General features: G+C 39.3%; 1 protein-coding gene across 4 annotated transcripts in view; it reads right to left on the reverse strand.

Annotated features, from left to right (window-relative positions):
- Nucleotides 1-11,696: 11,696 nt before the first annotated feature.
- SREK1 (splicing regulatory glutamic acid and lysine rich protein 1) overlaps nucleotides 11,697-16,791 on the reverse strand; it is a 35,961-nt gene continuing 30,866 nt past the window's right edge. For all 4 annotated transcript variants that reach the window (XM_061475807.1, XM_061475809.1, XM_061475810.1 and 1 more), the window contains 3 exons: nucleotides 15,683-15,778; nucleotides 15,108-15,243; nucleotides 11,697-13,993 (listed from right to left, as the gene is read on the reverse strand). In XM_061475807.1, coding sequence (XP_061331791.1) covers nucleotides 13,841-13,993; nucleotides 15,108-15,243; nucleotides 15,683-15,778 — 385 coding nt within the window. In that variant the 3' untranslated portion in view covers nucleotides 11,697-13,840. The remainder of the gene's footprint in view (nucleotides 13,994-15,107; nucleotides 15,244-15,682; nucleotides 15,779-16,791) is intronic.

Genomic DNA, 16,791 nt, shown 5'->3' on the forward strand with positions numbered 1-16,791 from the left:
TTGTCACTTGGGAGAAGAGATGACAGTCACTCAATTGCAGGGAGCAATAAGGTCCCTCCCAGGCCTCCTTTTCTATAGACCAAATAACCCCAATTCCCTCAGCTGCTCCTCATAAGACTTGTGCTCTCTTATTTTCTCACACACAGCTTTCCCTGGACCAGGACAGAAGCAAACTGCCAGGGAAATCGTGATGAAACATGTTCAGGGCTTTACTGGAAACACTGGAGTTCAGGCAGGCTGGAGAGTAGCAGACATGCTATTTTAACTGTAAATTGTAGGCTGCAGCCAGTTTTGGTATGTTGCTCATACAGAAATGGACAGCAGAACCATAAAGATCTTACGGGTATTCTCTGACCTTTCCCAAACAGTTGACTGCTACTGTTATATTTTGCTGGTCATGGTTCAAGCCAAGATACTCGGCTGTCAGCAACCTTCAACTTTCTTGTGAATTGCAATGAAATAACCATTCTGGCACTCATTTCAAGTGTATGGTGGCTGGGTGTCATCAGATCTAGAATCCATAAAGCTCAGTAATTCCCTTTTAGTATGACAGCTGCGGCTTTGCTTTCACTATCTGGATGGCTTTGGCGCATTACATCTATCTTGAAATGAATGTAGCCGCTGTGACTTCTGCATGTTATATTCAAGCACTACACATTCAATTCTGGAACGGAGGCTACCCATGTTTCTGCAATTTATCATAGCTGTCTCAAACCAACTGTAATTGCCAATGCCCATACAGCATACATAGACAAGCTATTTATCTAGACACACACTGTACTGTAGCTTCTCAACACTGCATGGGCTCGTGCCTCATAAATACTAAAGCAATAGCATGTAGTGACTCTGAAGTTCTAATTTGTCAGGTCCGGTTACACTGTGTCACAGAAATGTTCTTCCACTGCTATAGAACATTTGTGGAAAAGTTAAGATAAAATTCACATGAGATACATTGGCTCAATGAAAATTAACACTGTTAGTAAGGATCTCACTAGGAAAAAGTAAAAATATTTCCACTACTAACATAAGAGATTTTGTGGATGCTGAGAAAAGCCCTAGCTCCAATGACAGTTAAAACACAATCCAGTGATACAAGATCCTGTTCACTCTATTTCAATGTTCATTCACTGTTGGTGAGAAGACCCTTGGAATTTTGCAAATGTAAGCAAGTGCAACTACAGAAGCAACACTGGAGAAGCAGTTGCAGCTTTAACAGAATACTATTTTTTTCAACTTCTAAGAACAGCTGTGTTTTGGTTTTGGTTTTGGTTTGCTTTTTGGGATTTTTTAAATACTGGTTGATTATTGGAAAACTTCAAGGAAAAAGAAGGGAAGGTTTGGATGCAGAGAACAAGCTGACAGAACTCCAAGCACCAGGAACAAAATGGAAGATACTCTGTTTATTTTATCTTATACTCTTACACTTGTATAGTGTCCTTCCAGCACCCCCAATGTATCTTGGCCCTGAAACCAACTGCATTGCCTGAGAGGCTCAGTATTGCATATTGACACCATGGTGCTCTGCCTAATGCCGTATCAGCAGAATCCAGCTGTACAGTTCCTATCTGTTTTCCACGCTAGCACAACTCTCATTGCAGTCATAGACTAAGTTCAGAATAGTTCATTTTCTCCTGCTTTAAATAAAACCACATGCCTGCTCCCAAGCATTTTAAATTACCTTTCCCCTGCAAAAAAAAAAAAAAAAAAAGAAACAGTTCAAACAAATTTCATCAGGTAATTAGCTGCATGTAATCAAATGTAAAGCTCCAGCATACATCAGCCTCAGTCTCTTTGTGGTGGTCCAAAGCACCAGGTAATCAACTGGGCATATCCTCAAAGTCCAAATGAACCTATTTCAGATATTACTAAAAAGGCCCTGTAACCCATACACAAAGTATCACCTATTAATGTACGAAGAGGTACACCATATTCCATATTCTGCATTTTAGCAGATTGCTACTGCATTAGGTATTGAAATAGCAGTGGTCAGGTACTAAAAATAGTGGTGCCTAGCAGCAGGCTTGAAACAAAGCCTTTAGCACACACAACATCTAAATGCGCAGGATTTCAAACAGTATCTGAGTCATTACTGCAACAGCTCAAACGGGGGTGCTCCAGCACTGGATTTTATATTGCAGTGCAGCATAGCAGCTGTTTTTAAAAGACAACGCCCTTTCCACACTTCACACTTGTATTTTTTAAAATTCCAGGACAGATTCTGGCTTGAAAAATTTCTGTTTCTCCACGGAACAACAAGCCTTAAAGGGCTTAAGAGAGTTCTTAAGAGAGTTCACTCTTCAGAGAGTTCTTTTTCTCTCAGGACACACGACCAGTCTGTGTTCTGAGCCAATGAAGGGCAACATTTTCAAAACAAGGCAGTGCTGCAACAAACCCCAGACTACAATTAGGAAGTCTTGCTAAGTGATACACAGAACCATATTTAAAAAAATGAAAAAAGAAAAAGGATGTGCTGGGAAGGGAACATCATCAACTGTAGCACAATGATCCAAAAGCAACACAACCACAGGTGATACGGAAAGCTGATGTTAAAAGTTTATCAAATCACTGTGGTAAAGGCAATTTTCTGTATAAGCCCCAAATCAGCATCCTGCCTAAGTTCCCATCTAACATGAAGGCCTCTCTCTTGCAAACTGATTTAATTCCTCTGCCTCACGGTTCAAACAACTCACTTCCACGTATGCAGTCCTCTTCAACCAGTACAGCCACTAACCGCTCATGATCTACACATCTCATCTTCCACTCCATCTCAAAATTACCTCACAAGTTCACGCTTTCATAATACAAAAACAGAATGAATCTCACAGAGCTCTCGCCCTCCACCCCAAAACCCAAACCCCTTCCTCTGCCCAAAAGTCACAGCTTCCAATTAGCTAAGCACCACGTGGCAGCAACAGTTTACAAGGCTTAAATTAACTGTATAATCACCACCAGCGATGTTTCATCACCCATGTTAAACATTTTACATTTCATGTGCGGGCCTGGAAGTCAGAACATGAATCAAGAGTAGAACCAGCAGGCTTGGATAGTTACTCAGCCTTCTATGGTCTTCTAAACCTGAGGAAGACAGGGGACAGGAATGAGACTTGATTGGTTTTATAAAGCTCCTGAGAACTATGATCTGGAAGGATGATATGGCCTTTAAAACACTAATTTTTGCCTTTATGCTTTTTACAGATGTCTGTTTCTCTCCACAAAGAGCATAAAGGCAAAAATTTCTTATCTTATAGGCAGAGAATGACATAGAAGCCATGAAACATGATCACTTCTACAGAGACATACTACTCTTGCCAATTGCAATTACGAGCTACTATTGAAATAAAGTTATACATCTGACAGAAGAAAGTTCTTGGATAAAGGAAGTAGGATTTTATGTTTTATAGTGCTTGCAACTATAAATTACCTGTCCTGGGTTCAGCAGTAGCAGTCATTTTTCCCCTTCTTGGTAGCGGGTACAGTGCAGTGTTTTGACTTTCGGCCTGGGAACAGAGCTGATAGCGATGTTTTGGTTTGACCAAGGACTTTGTGAGCCTCATGCTCTGCCAGGGAGGAGGGGAAGGCGGGAGGAAGCAGAGACAGGGTACCTGACCCAAACTGACCAAAGAGGTATTCCATACCACAGCACGTCATGCCCAGGATGTAACTGGGAGTGAGCCGGAAGGGCTGGGAGACTGCAGGGTTGGAGGCGGTATCGATCGGTGCTTGGTCGGGCTGAGGGGGGCAAGTTATTGGTTGGCTGGTGGTGAGATGATGTATTCTCTTCCCTTGTTATTTCCTTTATCATTATTATCATTGGTGGTAGCAGTAGTGATTTCTGTTATACCTTAGTTACTAAACTGTTCTTATCTCAACCTGTGGGAGTTGCATTCTTTTCGATTCTCCTCTCCGTCCCTCCGGGAGCAGGGGGAGGGAAAGAAAGGGGGGGAAGTGAGCGAACGAATTACCTGACTGGGTTTAAACTATGACAGTTCTTTTTGGCGCCCAATGTGGGGCACGAAGGGTTGAGATAACGACAGATCTGACCAGATTAATAGTCACTCATCACAATGCTGATTTATTGGCCCTCAGAGTTGTTCCTCTTGATCTCACAGCTTCAGACCGTTGTAACTTACGTAGAGCCGGTATTTGCTGTGTTAGTGTTTATCAAGTGTGGGGCCTGGGCTAAGGTTCTTGTCTCACTGTGCTTTATGGCAATGGCTTGTAATACGGGCGGGCTCCAGCAGCAGGGCGGGACGGACGTGGCCGTGGACTTGTACCTGGCCGTCCGGCTGCTCTTCACCGTCCTGGCCCTCACCCTACTCTCCATCTTCGTGAGGCTGCGGGGAGCCGAGGGGGAGCGGCCCCGGGAGCCGGCGGCTGCTGAAGCGGCTCAGGAGAGCGGCCCCGGGCACCAAGCGGCGGCGGGAGCGGGGCCGGAGGCCGCGAGGGGACGGCTGCCGGTGGAGGAGGTCGGGGCGGTCGAGGAGCAGAAGGAGGCGGCTGCCGAGCAGCGGGAGAAGGCGGCGGAGGAGCCGAGCCCCGCGGAGGAGCCGAGTCCGGCGGCCGAGCCGAGCCCCGCGGCCGAGCCCAGCCCCGCGACGGCCGAGAGCATTCCCCGGCAGCCGCCCGCCGAGCCCCAGGAGACCACGCAGCATTTCCCAGCAAGGCAGAGGAGGAAGAGCTGGACTCAGGAAAAGAGAAGCTGGCGGTGGGAGAGCCGGCAAGCACAGCAGCTACACCAGCCCCAGTGACAAGTACAGCAGCTACACCAGCCCCAGTGACAAGTACTGCAGCATCGTTTGAGAGTTCTGAAGGTTTTGAATGGCCTTTGGGTATCCTTGGGACCTGCCTGCTGATTGTGATGGGGATCAGCATGTTGGCACACACACAGAATGTGTTCTACCCACAACCATTTTGTCTGATCTCAGAAGTTAAGCAGAGTCAGGTTTGGGTCTTGTCTGGGGTTAGACGACGATGCAGGGGGACCAAGAGGTTCTCCCCAAGGCTGGACAGCCAGGAGTGGCAGGGTGTGTGGGACAGTATGGGCAAGTATCTAGTCCACTGGGCTCCTCCAGTGCTTTGGAAGCATCGGAGATGGAAGGCAGCTGTATGGAGTCCCCAGCAACAAGCTGCAGAAACTGCTGAAGGGGACAGTGAATTATTTTGAGCCTGGTGGGCCCATGGCACTTCAGGCCATCAGAGCAGAGATGCAACACAGAGATGGACTCATGATCGAGGGGTGGACTTAGCAATGGACACTATTGCCCAGGTTATTCACGAGTGTGAACACTGCACACAGTCTCTCCTGCTCTGGAAGACTGTTACAAGAGATGGAGCCTGACATCATGGACCAGATGGACTCAGCAGCTTTATAGGGACTGGTCCATGCACTAAGATAAGAGTGCACCGAGATAAGAGTGATGGTATATTGAAAATGTGGGATCTGAGCATGACATGAATGGTATGGAATAAGGGGTGGATAATGTCCTGGGTTCAGCAGTAGCAGTCATTTTTCCCCTTCTTGGTAGCTGGTGCAGTGCAGTGTTTTGACTTTCGGCTCGGGAACAGAGCTGATAGCGATGTTTTGGTTTGGCCAAGGACTTTGTGAGCCTCATGCTCTGCCAGGGAGGAGGGGAAGCCGGGAGGAAGCAGAGACAGGACACCTGACCCAAACTGACCAAAGAGGTATTCCATACCACAGCACGTCATGCCCAGGAGGTAACTGGGAGTTAGCCGGAAGGGCTGGGAGACTGCAGGGTTGGAGGAGGTATCGGTCGGTGCTTGGTCGGGCTGAGGGGGGGCAAGTTATCGGTCGGCTGGTGCTGAGGTGTTGTATTCTCTTCCCTTGTTATTTCCTTTATCATTATTATCATTGGTGGTAGCAGTAGTGATCTGTGTTATACCTTAGTTACTAAACTGTTCTTATCTCAACCCGTGGGAGTTGCATTCTTTTCGATTCTCCTCTCCGTCCCTCCGGGAGCAGGGGGAGGGAAAGAAAGGGGGGGGAAGTGAGCGAACGAATTACCTGACTGGGTTTAAACTACGACATTACCCCAGCTAAAAGTGATCAAAGCGAATCTGATTTATTAAAATGAATTAACTTATGCAACACTTGGCTGCCATCTTCCACCTAGCCATAAAAGCATGGTAAATGCCCATTTCTAATGCATCTCTAATGCAATGCAATGATCCAGGTCTAACATTTTCTTCCATCAAAAGATTCTTAAGTATACTTTAAACTGATAAATTCAGCATTGCCACACTTCAGTTGAATAAAGCAAGAATGCTAACTCCTGTTATTAAATTAGAAGAACACAGTATTTCAGTGACTTACTGCATGTCCCACATTATCTGAGAAACGGCACTATAAAGCAGTCTCCAGCTCACACCATAAACATACACTTGTCATCTTCCCATCCTCTTTGGAGATTAAGCAACAGCACAAACATATCACAGTCATAAGGATCTTTACTACATCAGGATACCCCAGCTGATACAATTGAAACTTGGACACATCAAGTAATACACCTTACAATTAACATCATGAGCACCCAGTTGACATCTTCTGTAAGGCCATCCCCTATTCTTAGCATCCCAATAAACTCTTTAATAACCTATCTACCACAAATTTCCTTTGGCCAGAGGAAAATTTAACTGGGTACACCAAAACAAACCAAAAAGCACTGCGTGTTTGTTCCTGGTTAGTATCTACTATCTCATAACATCCTTCTGTTCATTCCATTTAATGGTTCATTCAGAAATACTGATCATTTTGTCTGAGACTGATCTGTAACACGGGTTAGTATGATTTACAGTACAGTTCAGACAAGTCTACTCCTCACCTAGTCTTGATGAGACCCTACGGGATAACTGGGATGCGTAAACTGAATATTTGTGAGGAAATAGCCATGCTCATAGAAAGACAAGTTTTTAACAGTTCAGAAGACTTATTAAAGAAGTCTAAAGAGGAGTAGTCCTACAAAATTGAACAAAGCAGAGGAAAAATTGTGGAAAATATTACCCCATCACAGTAAGACAAACCTGACAAAAAACAGATGATTACACGTTCTTTTAATGTTCACGTTTCATGTAGACCAATGCATCTGCTTTGAACTTCTAAATCCAGTAATCTGAAGCAACCCTTTAACATATTACTTCAGTAAAATTTAAAGGTTTTCTTTAGGTTCTACCTTTAAAATGAGAGGTAAAATTTGTAGAGAGAAAACCAGGAGACGCAGTCTTCCCCACATCTCATACTGAAGCAGCACATTTAAGACAGGTCTAGCACCAATGCTTATGTCTGCCTGTTTTCTTAAAACAAGCAGGCAAACCAAGCCATTTACACAAGAAAGTTTAAGACTGACACTTCTTTATTCAATTTTCTATCCCCTCCTCTAAAGAGAACTTTTTTTTTATTACTTAACAAGATTAGGTATATATATGATTTTGAACCACTGCCAAGACATCTCAATGTATTTCTCAGACGTGTTTTTTCCTCCTTTCACATTCAGAGGAGCAGCATGGTAAAATGCAGCTCTCTAGACTGAAGATGTGTTGACTAAATCACCTGATCAGTAGCAGGTAAGCCAGCCACAAGTCTCATTACAGACATAACTGCTCCCAAAAATCACAAGATCAGATCCCTACCAAACAAGTTATGTTGAGAAGCAGACCTCAAACTTCTGCTCCTTAACCACTGCCTGTTATTTAGACTCTTACACATTGCACAAAGTAACAGGGAAGCTTAAGTGAATTGTCATATGAAAAATATCCATGGCAATAGATTGACATGTACTGTCAGAAGCTCTGCATGAACTCCTGATACTACTTTAAAAAGAAAAAAAAAGAAATTGAGAAATACTTTATGCAGTCACACTTATTAAATTCCTGTTTGAAAGACAAACTTCCCTGGTGGAACTATGGTAGCTTTCTCTGGAGAAGAAAATCCCCTGCTAGGCCAGGGGATTTAACTAAACAGTGATGATACATTTAGTTAGTTAACCCCTCACCCCCTTTCATGTAATATTCTTGTCAATATCAGTCCCAACAGACTTACTTACAAAGCACTTAACTCTCTGGGGCAGATGTAGCCTAATAAATAAATTAAAAAAAAATTTAAAAAGAGAAAGTCGAATTGCTGCACAGCCATTTTCTGTATCTCATCCAAATTAAGTGATGACACCATTAAAACTTTGGGGCATTATTTACAAAAACAGCAACAATGTAGTAGCATTGGAAATTTCTTTACTTGTACCATTTCATAGTTTCTTCACTAATGCAAAAATAAACTAAATTTGTTCCATTTTGGTAATGTTTGTTAAACTTGAAAGACCTACTTTCTTACCAGAAATACCGAACTTAGAGAAGGGGAACAGTACTTTTTGCTGCTGTATTGCTGAGGTTCTTGAGGTATACCTGATCGCAGACCGTGGTAGGTTCTGTGTGTAACAAATCATAGCTCCTGCATCACTGGGAAAAAAATACCAGAAGGGATATACTGATAGACCACATGAATTGTGCAAGTCAAGTTACTCTCCTGATGTTTCCAGAGAAGATCACTCATTCAGTTGATTACTATGAAAATGATGAATTTATGAAGTAGTAACTTCTAAGTGGCCCATAATTTACTCATCAGTGCAGCAGTAGTTCCACACCTTTGCACTAAGAAAGGTTTTACTGAGTAGAGCAACAGCTCACTAGAAAGCTACTTTACTGGCAGCCTCATTAACGACATGAAGGACTAAGAAACAAAGCTGCAATCATTCTTTTACCACTGCTAAGTCTTTCATTTCAAAAAAGACATGCAACATTTTCAATTGAAGATTAATTTCATTAGCAAGTTTACCATGGAACATACTTCGTACACCAAAAATCTCAAGTCTTGTCTTTGGCATTAGATTAACATAAAAAAAAGGTAACAAATTTAAGCTGAACCATACCAGAAAATATATAAACAGCTAAAAGTTTTGCTGTCCATGTTCTCCTGTATTAAGATCAACAATGATAAAACTATGATGACAATTTAAATAAAAAGGATTTTTTTTCCTGTTGAATAGAAAGAGTTCACAGTTTCAGGAAACTATGGAAGCTGAAGTTTGTAGATAGCTTCTCAACTGTAGTATTTACTTAAACAATACAGAATCAAAGTACTGGAGGAGTGTCTCAAACCACGTGGAAAGTAGCTGCCTCCACAGACAACTATATTAAGCTGTTTTACACTGAAGAGAATATTGAAGAAATCCCCAGACAAATGTGCTCAGATCCTGCAACAGGTCTTGCCTACAAATGAAATATTCTTGAAGTAAAAATAACCACTGCATGCAAAGACATCTTTTAAACACCACTGACAGTTTATCTTACATTTAAAAAAAAAACAAACACCTTTTCATACAGTGTCTTAGTTTTCAATATTATTTTAATTACAGTTTTCAACATATAAAAATAAACCTAAGGTACAGGCTCAAACCTTTTTTTCTGTTTACATACATTAGCAAACAAAATTAAGTTTTAGATTCTCTTTAGGTAATAATGGTATCTACAAATTTCAACTGCCCACGCTCCAGCCTCTGGTGAGAAAACCACATCTTTCTGAACTAAGTGCCTACATTACTTTGGCCATTTACAGGTCTCAGCATTTGTGTCACTAAGTCCAATTCTCACTTTTAAAATCATGATAACACCAAAGGCAATAATCAATTACTATAAAACTAGAAGTACACCAAGCGGCAGGCAGTACCTATAATATCCCCCAGTTTGCAAGTCATTGCTCAGAATTCACAATTAGCTGGTTTACTGCTATAATGCAACTTTCACACTAACATTTACAAAATTCAAGACTATTTTTGTCTGGTTTTGTTGTTTTTTTTTTTCCCAAGATAATGGCTAGCAAAATTAAAATACATGAACTCTAAGAAGACACTGATGCAGAGATAACTCAGTCATAGAAAACACGTACCAATCACTAAGGAATTACTGCTTGCAACAGCCATACACGAATGAAAAAAGTACAGAATAATAAGGACAGGTATGAAGTATAAAATTTTATCACACAAAGCAGCCTTTGCTTATCTCCTCCTCAGATCAAAAGAAATTCACAGAAATCCCTAGATCTAGTAACTATTACAAAAATACCAGTACAGGCTGAAGGCAACACAGAGAAGCTACCATGTAACAAACATTTGCAGTTTCAAAGTTATTTCAGGTATTGCCTTAGATGTAACTGGCCCAGGGAACACTAGCAAGCAATGCAAGCTATGCTAAAGGCCATGGCATTTACCTCCTTACAGCAGAGGAAACACAAGCGATCACAGCTCATTTCAGAATACAAGCTGTGCACAGGTTGCTGCTATTAGCCAGATAATTCAAAGGTAGTTCAGATGCACCTGAAACTGCCATTAAAAGAGAGCAGGTAATGCTAATGAGTAGGTAAAACCTACGTATTGGTGATGTCTCAGGTATTCTTTATGTTTCTAGATTCTAAGCGAAGTGCCTTTTTTTCTCCTTAGTTCTAACAATATTCTTTTCATATCATACTAATAATGTTTGCAATCAAAATTTCATCCCTCTCATTTGCGTAAGCCTATTGACTTTGATAAGTTTATCTAAGTCACAGCCACCTCTACTCTGAACTTGGAATCCTGTTTCAGTCACCAGCAGTTGCCTTCTATCTTCTTCCCTCAAAATCCTATGAAAAAGCCTATCTGTAACCCAGAAACACTGCTGTGAAATAACTGTAGCCACTAACAGAAACTTACACATACAGGCTTTACATGGTCTTAGCAAAATGGCTAATCACTTTTCTAAGCAATTATCTCTTGTATTTTCAAATAAAAACTGACTCAAATGAAATTACATTTAAAACAGTAAAACTATCATGAACTACACTGTTCTCAAAACATCACTCCATGTAATCTCATTTATGCAGTGCAAAACCAAGCAATCTACCATGGCAGTTCAGCATGCAAACCAGTTAACAATGAAGGCAATTCCAATAAAGTATGAACACGCTTAATGGATGATGCACACAATCCTGCTGGAGCAAGCAGAGACTTCATTACTGTGCTACACTACCAGTTTGAAAAACGATCAATCCTCTGCAGAAACAGGCATTTTACAGAACAGTAGTTTTCTACTAGTGGCTTTTTTAGGAAGAGGGGAACTGCAAAACACCTAATACAAATAGAAAAAACTTTACCCTACAGATCTGCACAATATTTACAAAGCAAACCCAGAAAATACAGCATTTTTAAGAAAATATGACTTGAGGTGGGGAGGAAATGTCTGGGTTCGGTGGTTGGTTGTTTTGAGTTTTTTCCTTTAAAAACAAAACAAGTAAAAGGTTTTTTTGTAAGGGAATTATTAATTCATAAACAATATAACAGTGTGGTGCACATGGACTTATATGCGGGATAAGTTAGTTAATAAGACTGCCATCCTTCACTATTAATTTCCAAAGGAATGTTGCTTAGTTAACTGTACCCAATCCTTTATATATTTTGCAACTGATTTATAATGACTATGCAATTTCAGGATAAGAAAACTCAAGAAATCAAGCTAGTATCAGCTGAAACACGATACACTGCAAGAATTATAATTCCTCCAAAAAAAGAAACCCAGCTTTTCAAAGATACTATAATACATTTGTATTTTCACTGGTATAGACATTTCTAATTAAAGAAGCTGCGTGAATGAGACCCAGATCAACTAAAAATATTCCTTTAATAAGTATGTACTAGCAGAAACTTCCCTCTAAAATACTTGATTTTATTAGTGAAATGGTACCAAAGATAACAAGTATACAAACAATCTCTTTGCTCTATGCTACTTACACATCATAAATAAGACAGCTGTTGTTGCAAGACACAATCCTTCATAGTCTTCTTGTAAGCATACAGATTTGTCACTCTTTTATCAGAATAAGCTGTTTACCAGCCAACAGCACAAAAATGACTGTCTATACTTTACATGGTAAAGCTTTTTCTATAGTCTTAAATGTACACACTGGCAAGAACATTAAATCCTACTGAGAATGAAGAGTGATTAAGCAGCTTCACAATCAAACTGGGTTTCATTGCCTTAGGAATTGGGCAAATTTTTCACTCCCTATAATACCGGGTGGGTTTTTTTTCTTTTTGGAAGAATTCACTATGCAATGTTGAAAAAATCAAATTGAAACCAAACAGCTAATACGCTATTGCATTTTTTTCAACTGTACTGTATTCAACAATAACTCTTCCTAAGAGGTAAGGCAATTAAGTCATTTGATTGTATTAAGTTGTATTAAAAATAGTAAGTTTTAAAGGAATGACTCTTAAGAAATCTCATGTAACCAATTAAGTTAGCTCTGAGAAGACAAGCCATATTTTACCTTGACAAAAATATTTGCTTTGTCATTCTCTCTTACTTGCTTTCTCCCCAAAGAATGAGAAAAAAAAAATATCTCTACCATTTAACTCCTGTGTAATTAGAATTTTCCCCAAATTATTTTGCCCTCTTCTTTACATGCAATTCCTTCTGTTTCACCCAGCAGACATAAGAGAAGATGAGGGACAGGTCATTATTAATTAATTAAGGCCATCCAAATGTAGATTAAATGTCTATAAAGGGCTGTCTTTGATGCAGGTGATCAGAAAATGCTTTGACTTCAGCTACTACTTTTGTACAGTGGTGGTCCCCAAACTGCATCTTTGCTTTTATCTATAAATCTGTTCTTAAACAAAAAAAAAAGAAAAATGGATCTTTAGCATTTTAACAAGTGAATACAGCAACCATTCTGACAAATCACTTGCATTCTTGTCTACAGTAAAGTGGTGGCAAAACAGCAATAGAGATCATGTAAGATTTAGCTGAAAATAAGTAACAGCACATATACGTTTCTAGAAAATACCACATTTTAAGAAGGCACTAAAGCATCTGCTTGTGCTCCCACTTTTTTTTTTAAAACAAATAAGTAAATTTTATTTTCATAATGGCACCTGTACTATTTGCAGCTGTACACACTGCAGTACGGCTGAAAACAAAAGCTGTAATTCAGATAATATGATACAGAAGTGCTCACTTCCGGAAGGACAAAGAAAGCAACAAAACAACCCCAAAATAACTCAGTAATCTGATCTATTATCTATAACATAACAGTGTCCCTTTTACGAACAGAAAAGTAACATGCATTGTTCAAATACTTTAAAAGAAATATTAACTTTATGGATATTAGTAAGAAATTCTTTCAAATAATAAACCCCAAGAATCTCAAACAGTAAGCAACTTAAAAACGTACTGGTCAGTGGGTATTTAACAAAAGACCTGTAAAACTGTGTTTATGTTTTAAACCCCTTTCTGTTGGGATCATTTACAACAGAAAAAAGTGCGTATATTTATGCACCATTTCCAAGCACATCAAACAGTATACACTGAAGTTTTTGTGGATTTTTTTAACCCACAAGGTAAAACAACACAAAATCATCAACAAGCAGAATTTTAAACAAACTTCAATGCATATCTTCAGCTTCTTTTGGGTAGTACAGGTTTACATCTTTCAGTTTCTACTTATGTAACAGCTTATGGCAAAACTTAACATAAATCATTTCACAAGTAAGTACAGCCATCATGAGAATACATGGATTTTCAGAGATGAACAGTTTTGATGGCATTTGCCTTTTCATGTTATAACTACTGGTCCGTGCTCTCTTGCTTTACAGCAAGAAGACAACAAAGCTATCCCAAGAATTGAAAGAGCTACTAGTACTATCAACACGATCAGGTTGATTGCTTTATTTTCTTCCTCATTCTGAGAAATAAAAAGCTTTGGATTTCATTTCTTAGTTGAATCGGATGCCCACTCTTTGCTTTAAACCTCTTCCATTTTAATTGAGAGGTTTTCTTCATTTGGTTGACAGTTCCCATTCTGTTGTAGTTTGACTTCATCTGTCCTTTCTGTATCTCTGCTGTCTACTTCCTTGTCAGTTTCTGAATTCTGATCCTCTTTAGTGTGATCTTTGTCCTACCAAAAACAGAATTATTTTACAAAAAAAAAAATCATATTCTTAGCATTACAGGGTATGACTTTTATGACTTCCAGTCACCTTTTGTTATTTTTGGCTCAATTTTTACACGCCTATCTTGTCTTGGCCATTTTTATAGTAGAGGTGTCAGCTTCTTTTTCAATTGTATGAAGTTAGGCACTCATAACAACTAGTCGTCCAAGAAATCAATGCCATAATCTGTCTTTACGATCAATATTAAGAACAAAGTAGCATCACAGAATCTATTAGAAACAGCTCCAGAAGTGAAGATTTCTCCGTATTTCCTAAATAAAATAGGATTAAGCTTTTTTCTTTCATAGTTTTTGGCAGATACCTGATGCATTTTAACAAAGTTCGTGGATAATTACTTAAGCATGTGGGCAGTCACCCAAATCAGCTGTTTATAACAGTTGAATAATTCTGAGTACAACAAATTACTCTTAAAGGCATGCTGCTTTTCAAATACTAAGATTGAAAAAATCTGAAGATGTTTCTTTCCTTAATCACACCATCTTCTATTTTGCAGGAAAAATCCCATACCACTCTTCCTCAGCTCTTCAACTTTACTCCTGTGGAGTCCAACATGCACACCAGGGCAAAGGAACCAGGGAGAGGCTGAACTGAACAGTGAAAGTTTATTGGAAAAGTAATCTTTCCAGCTTGACAGCCAAGCTGTTCCTGAACAGCTCTCCTTAGTTACACAGTCTGCTTCCTGCCTGCTCATACACACAGGCAGTCAGCCAGGTCCTTACATATGGAGCAAAAAAAAGAAACAAACAAAAAGTGATTCCATAACCTATTCATACAAGCTGCTATGTCCAGTAAAGTTCAAAAATGGAGACGTATGAAACTGGCCCACTAACACACCGACTGTAGGTTTTCACTGGCAAAAGCCAAACAGAAATGGTAATAATTTGGTAAGGAAAACAGGAGAAAAAGGGGAGGAGGAAAAGAAAGAAAAAGAAAAGAGCAAATTTCAATACTGGCTCCACTAGCACCTCTTCATTCTGCTTATTACTGGAACTCGATCTTATGGTCTTTTCCAACCCTAACTATTCTATGATTCTATGATTCTATCTATACATAGTTTACCTTCAAGGTACTGGCGCGTTTGTCAGATTTCTCCTTTCCCTCTTTTTCTTTACTACTTTTTTTCTTGGAGGTGGAGCGTTCTCTTTCTCTTCTTTCGTTATTTGTATCTCTCTCTCTCTTTTTTTCTTTCTTGCTTCTGTTTAAGAAAATTTTTACTCATATTAGAATTTGATCAAACAGCAACAACCTTCAAGCCATTTAACTGCAAACTAAATTTTCATCTATGGGTTTTCACAAAAAACCTCAAAACACTAACAAAACCCCTTTTTGTAAAGACAAGGGCATTTTTTGACTGATACGAGCTGAGGAATACATGTGTTCAGTATGCACAGTACTTGCAAAGAGAAAACCAAGTCCACCTGTATCCAGTGAAGAGCTTTTACAGACTTGAAGCAAATCTGCATTGTTGACAGATCTGGAACTCTCCAGGTGAAAGCATACCAAAGCTCAAATTCATCATACTGTCCAACTGGAAGAGTCTGAGATTGTCAGTGCAACAGCAGTTAATCAATGAAAATACAAAAAATTCTTGATTCTTTACTGCTCATTAATCTTTACGTTTACATGAAACCTACCTTCTTGGAGAAGGAGTTCGTGAAGACTTTCTTTTTGTTGTTTTGGATGATTTAGGAGACTTGGAGGGACTTCTACTCTTCCTTTTACGCCTTCCTCTACAGGACCAAGAAATTCAAGATCATCAAAGAATAAAAGTAAGACTAAAAATAATAAAATCAGGAACCAGATTAAAACAAAAAAGGCCTTAAAATAATCTGAGACAAAAAAAAATAAGTAAATATCCCTGAATTTAACATTTTATTATTAGCAACAATATGTGAACTGTAGAAAGAAAAAAAAAAATCTTATGTTTCAGATGGTGGGAAAGGGAAGGCTAGACGTGAGGAAAAAAGGTTGTACCTTTCAGATTTTAGTTTTTTGCTTATTCTCACATGACAGCAACAGAAACACACAATTCATTAATTCTGTATTAAGTAAGAGCTTCTTCAGTCAGGAAAAGAATTAAACTGAATGAATAGCCACATTAAGACAAAAGGCCTAACTTCAGCAATGCAAACTTCAGCATGTAACATTAGAATCTGAAGATCACTGTAATTTCAGTTCAACCTGACTGAAATTTAATTCCTAAATACAGTATTCCTATTGGTTTAGAAGTAAACTGTGCAAAATGAAGCTCAAGATGTTGTCAAAATCAAAACAAGAAGTCATTATCTGTTGTTTTCCTAGAAGTCCTTGCTCAGCAAACATAATGTTACCATTCTGTGAGGCACTGAAGAGCTCATAGTATTTTACTAAACAACTGGTTTACAGATGTATGACATATGGAGCTCGCCAAAGTTATTACAGACTCCAACCTTGAATAGAACATAACATTAAATAACTTGTTGCAAACATACCAAGATATATGTTAAAATAAAGCAAAAACCTGATCCAGTAAAACTTCATTCAACATAAACATAGATCCTGCCTCTGTCAAAGTAACGTGATTTTTTCCTATCACCTCTTCCTCAAGCAGAAAAAGAGGATGTGTAGAGCCATCAAAGAAAAACAGGGAAGTTAAAAATTAACTTCAAGATATGCTATTCTTACACATACCGGCTTTTAAAATTCACACCACCAGGTGTGAGTATTTACATCTTCAACATTTAGAAAGGCCAAGAAATCAACA

Source organism: Pezoporus flaviventris, unplaced genomic scaffold (assembly GCF_033815535.1).
Source record: "Pezoporus flaviventris isolate CSIRO_AGI_PZ_B2104156 unplaced genomic scaffold, CSIRO_AGI_Pfla_v1 ptg000090l, whole genome shotgun sequence".
In the NCBI taxonomy this organism is placed as follows: Eukaryota; Metazoa; Chordata; class Aves; order Psittaciformes; family Psittacidae; genus Pezoporus; species Pezoporus flaviventris.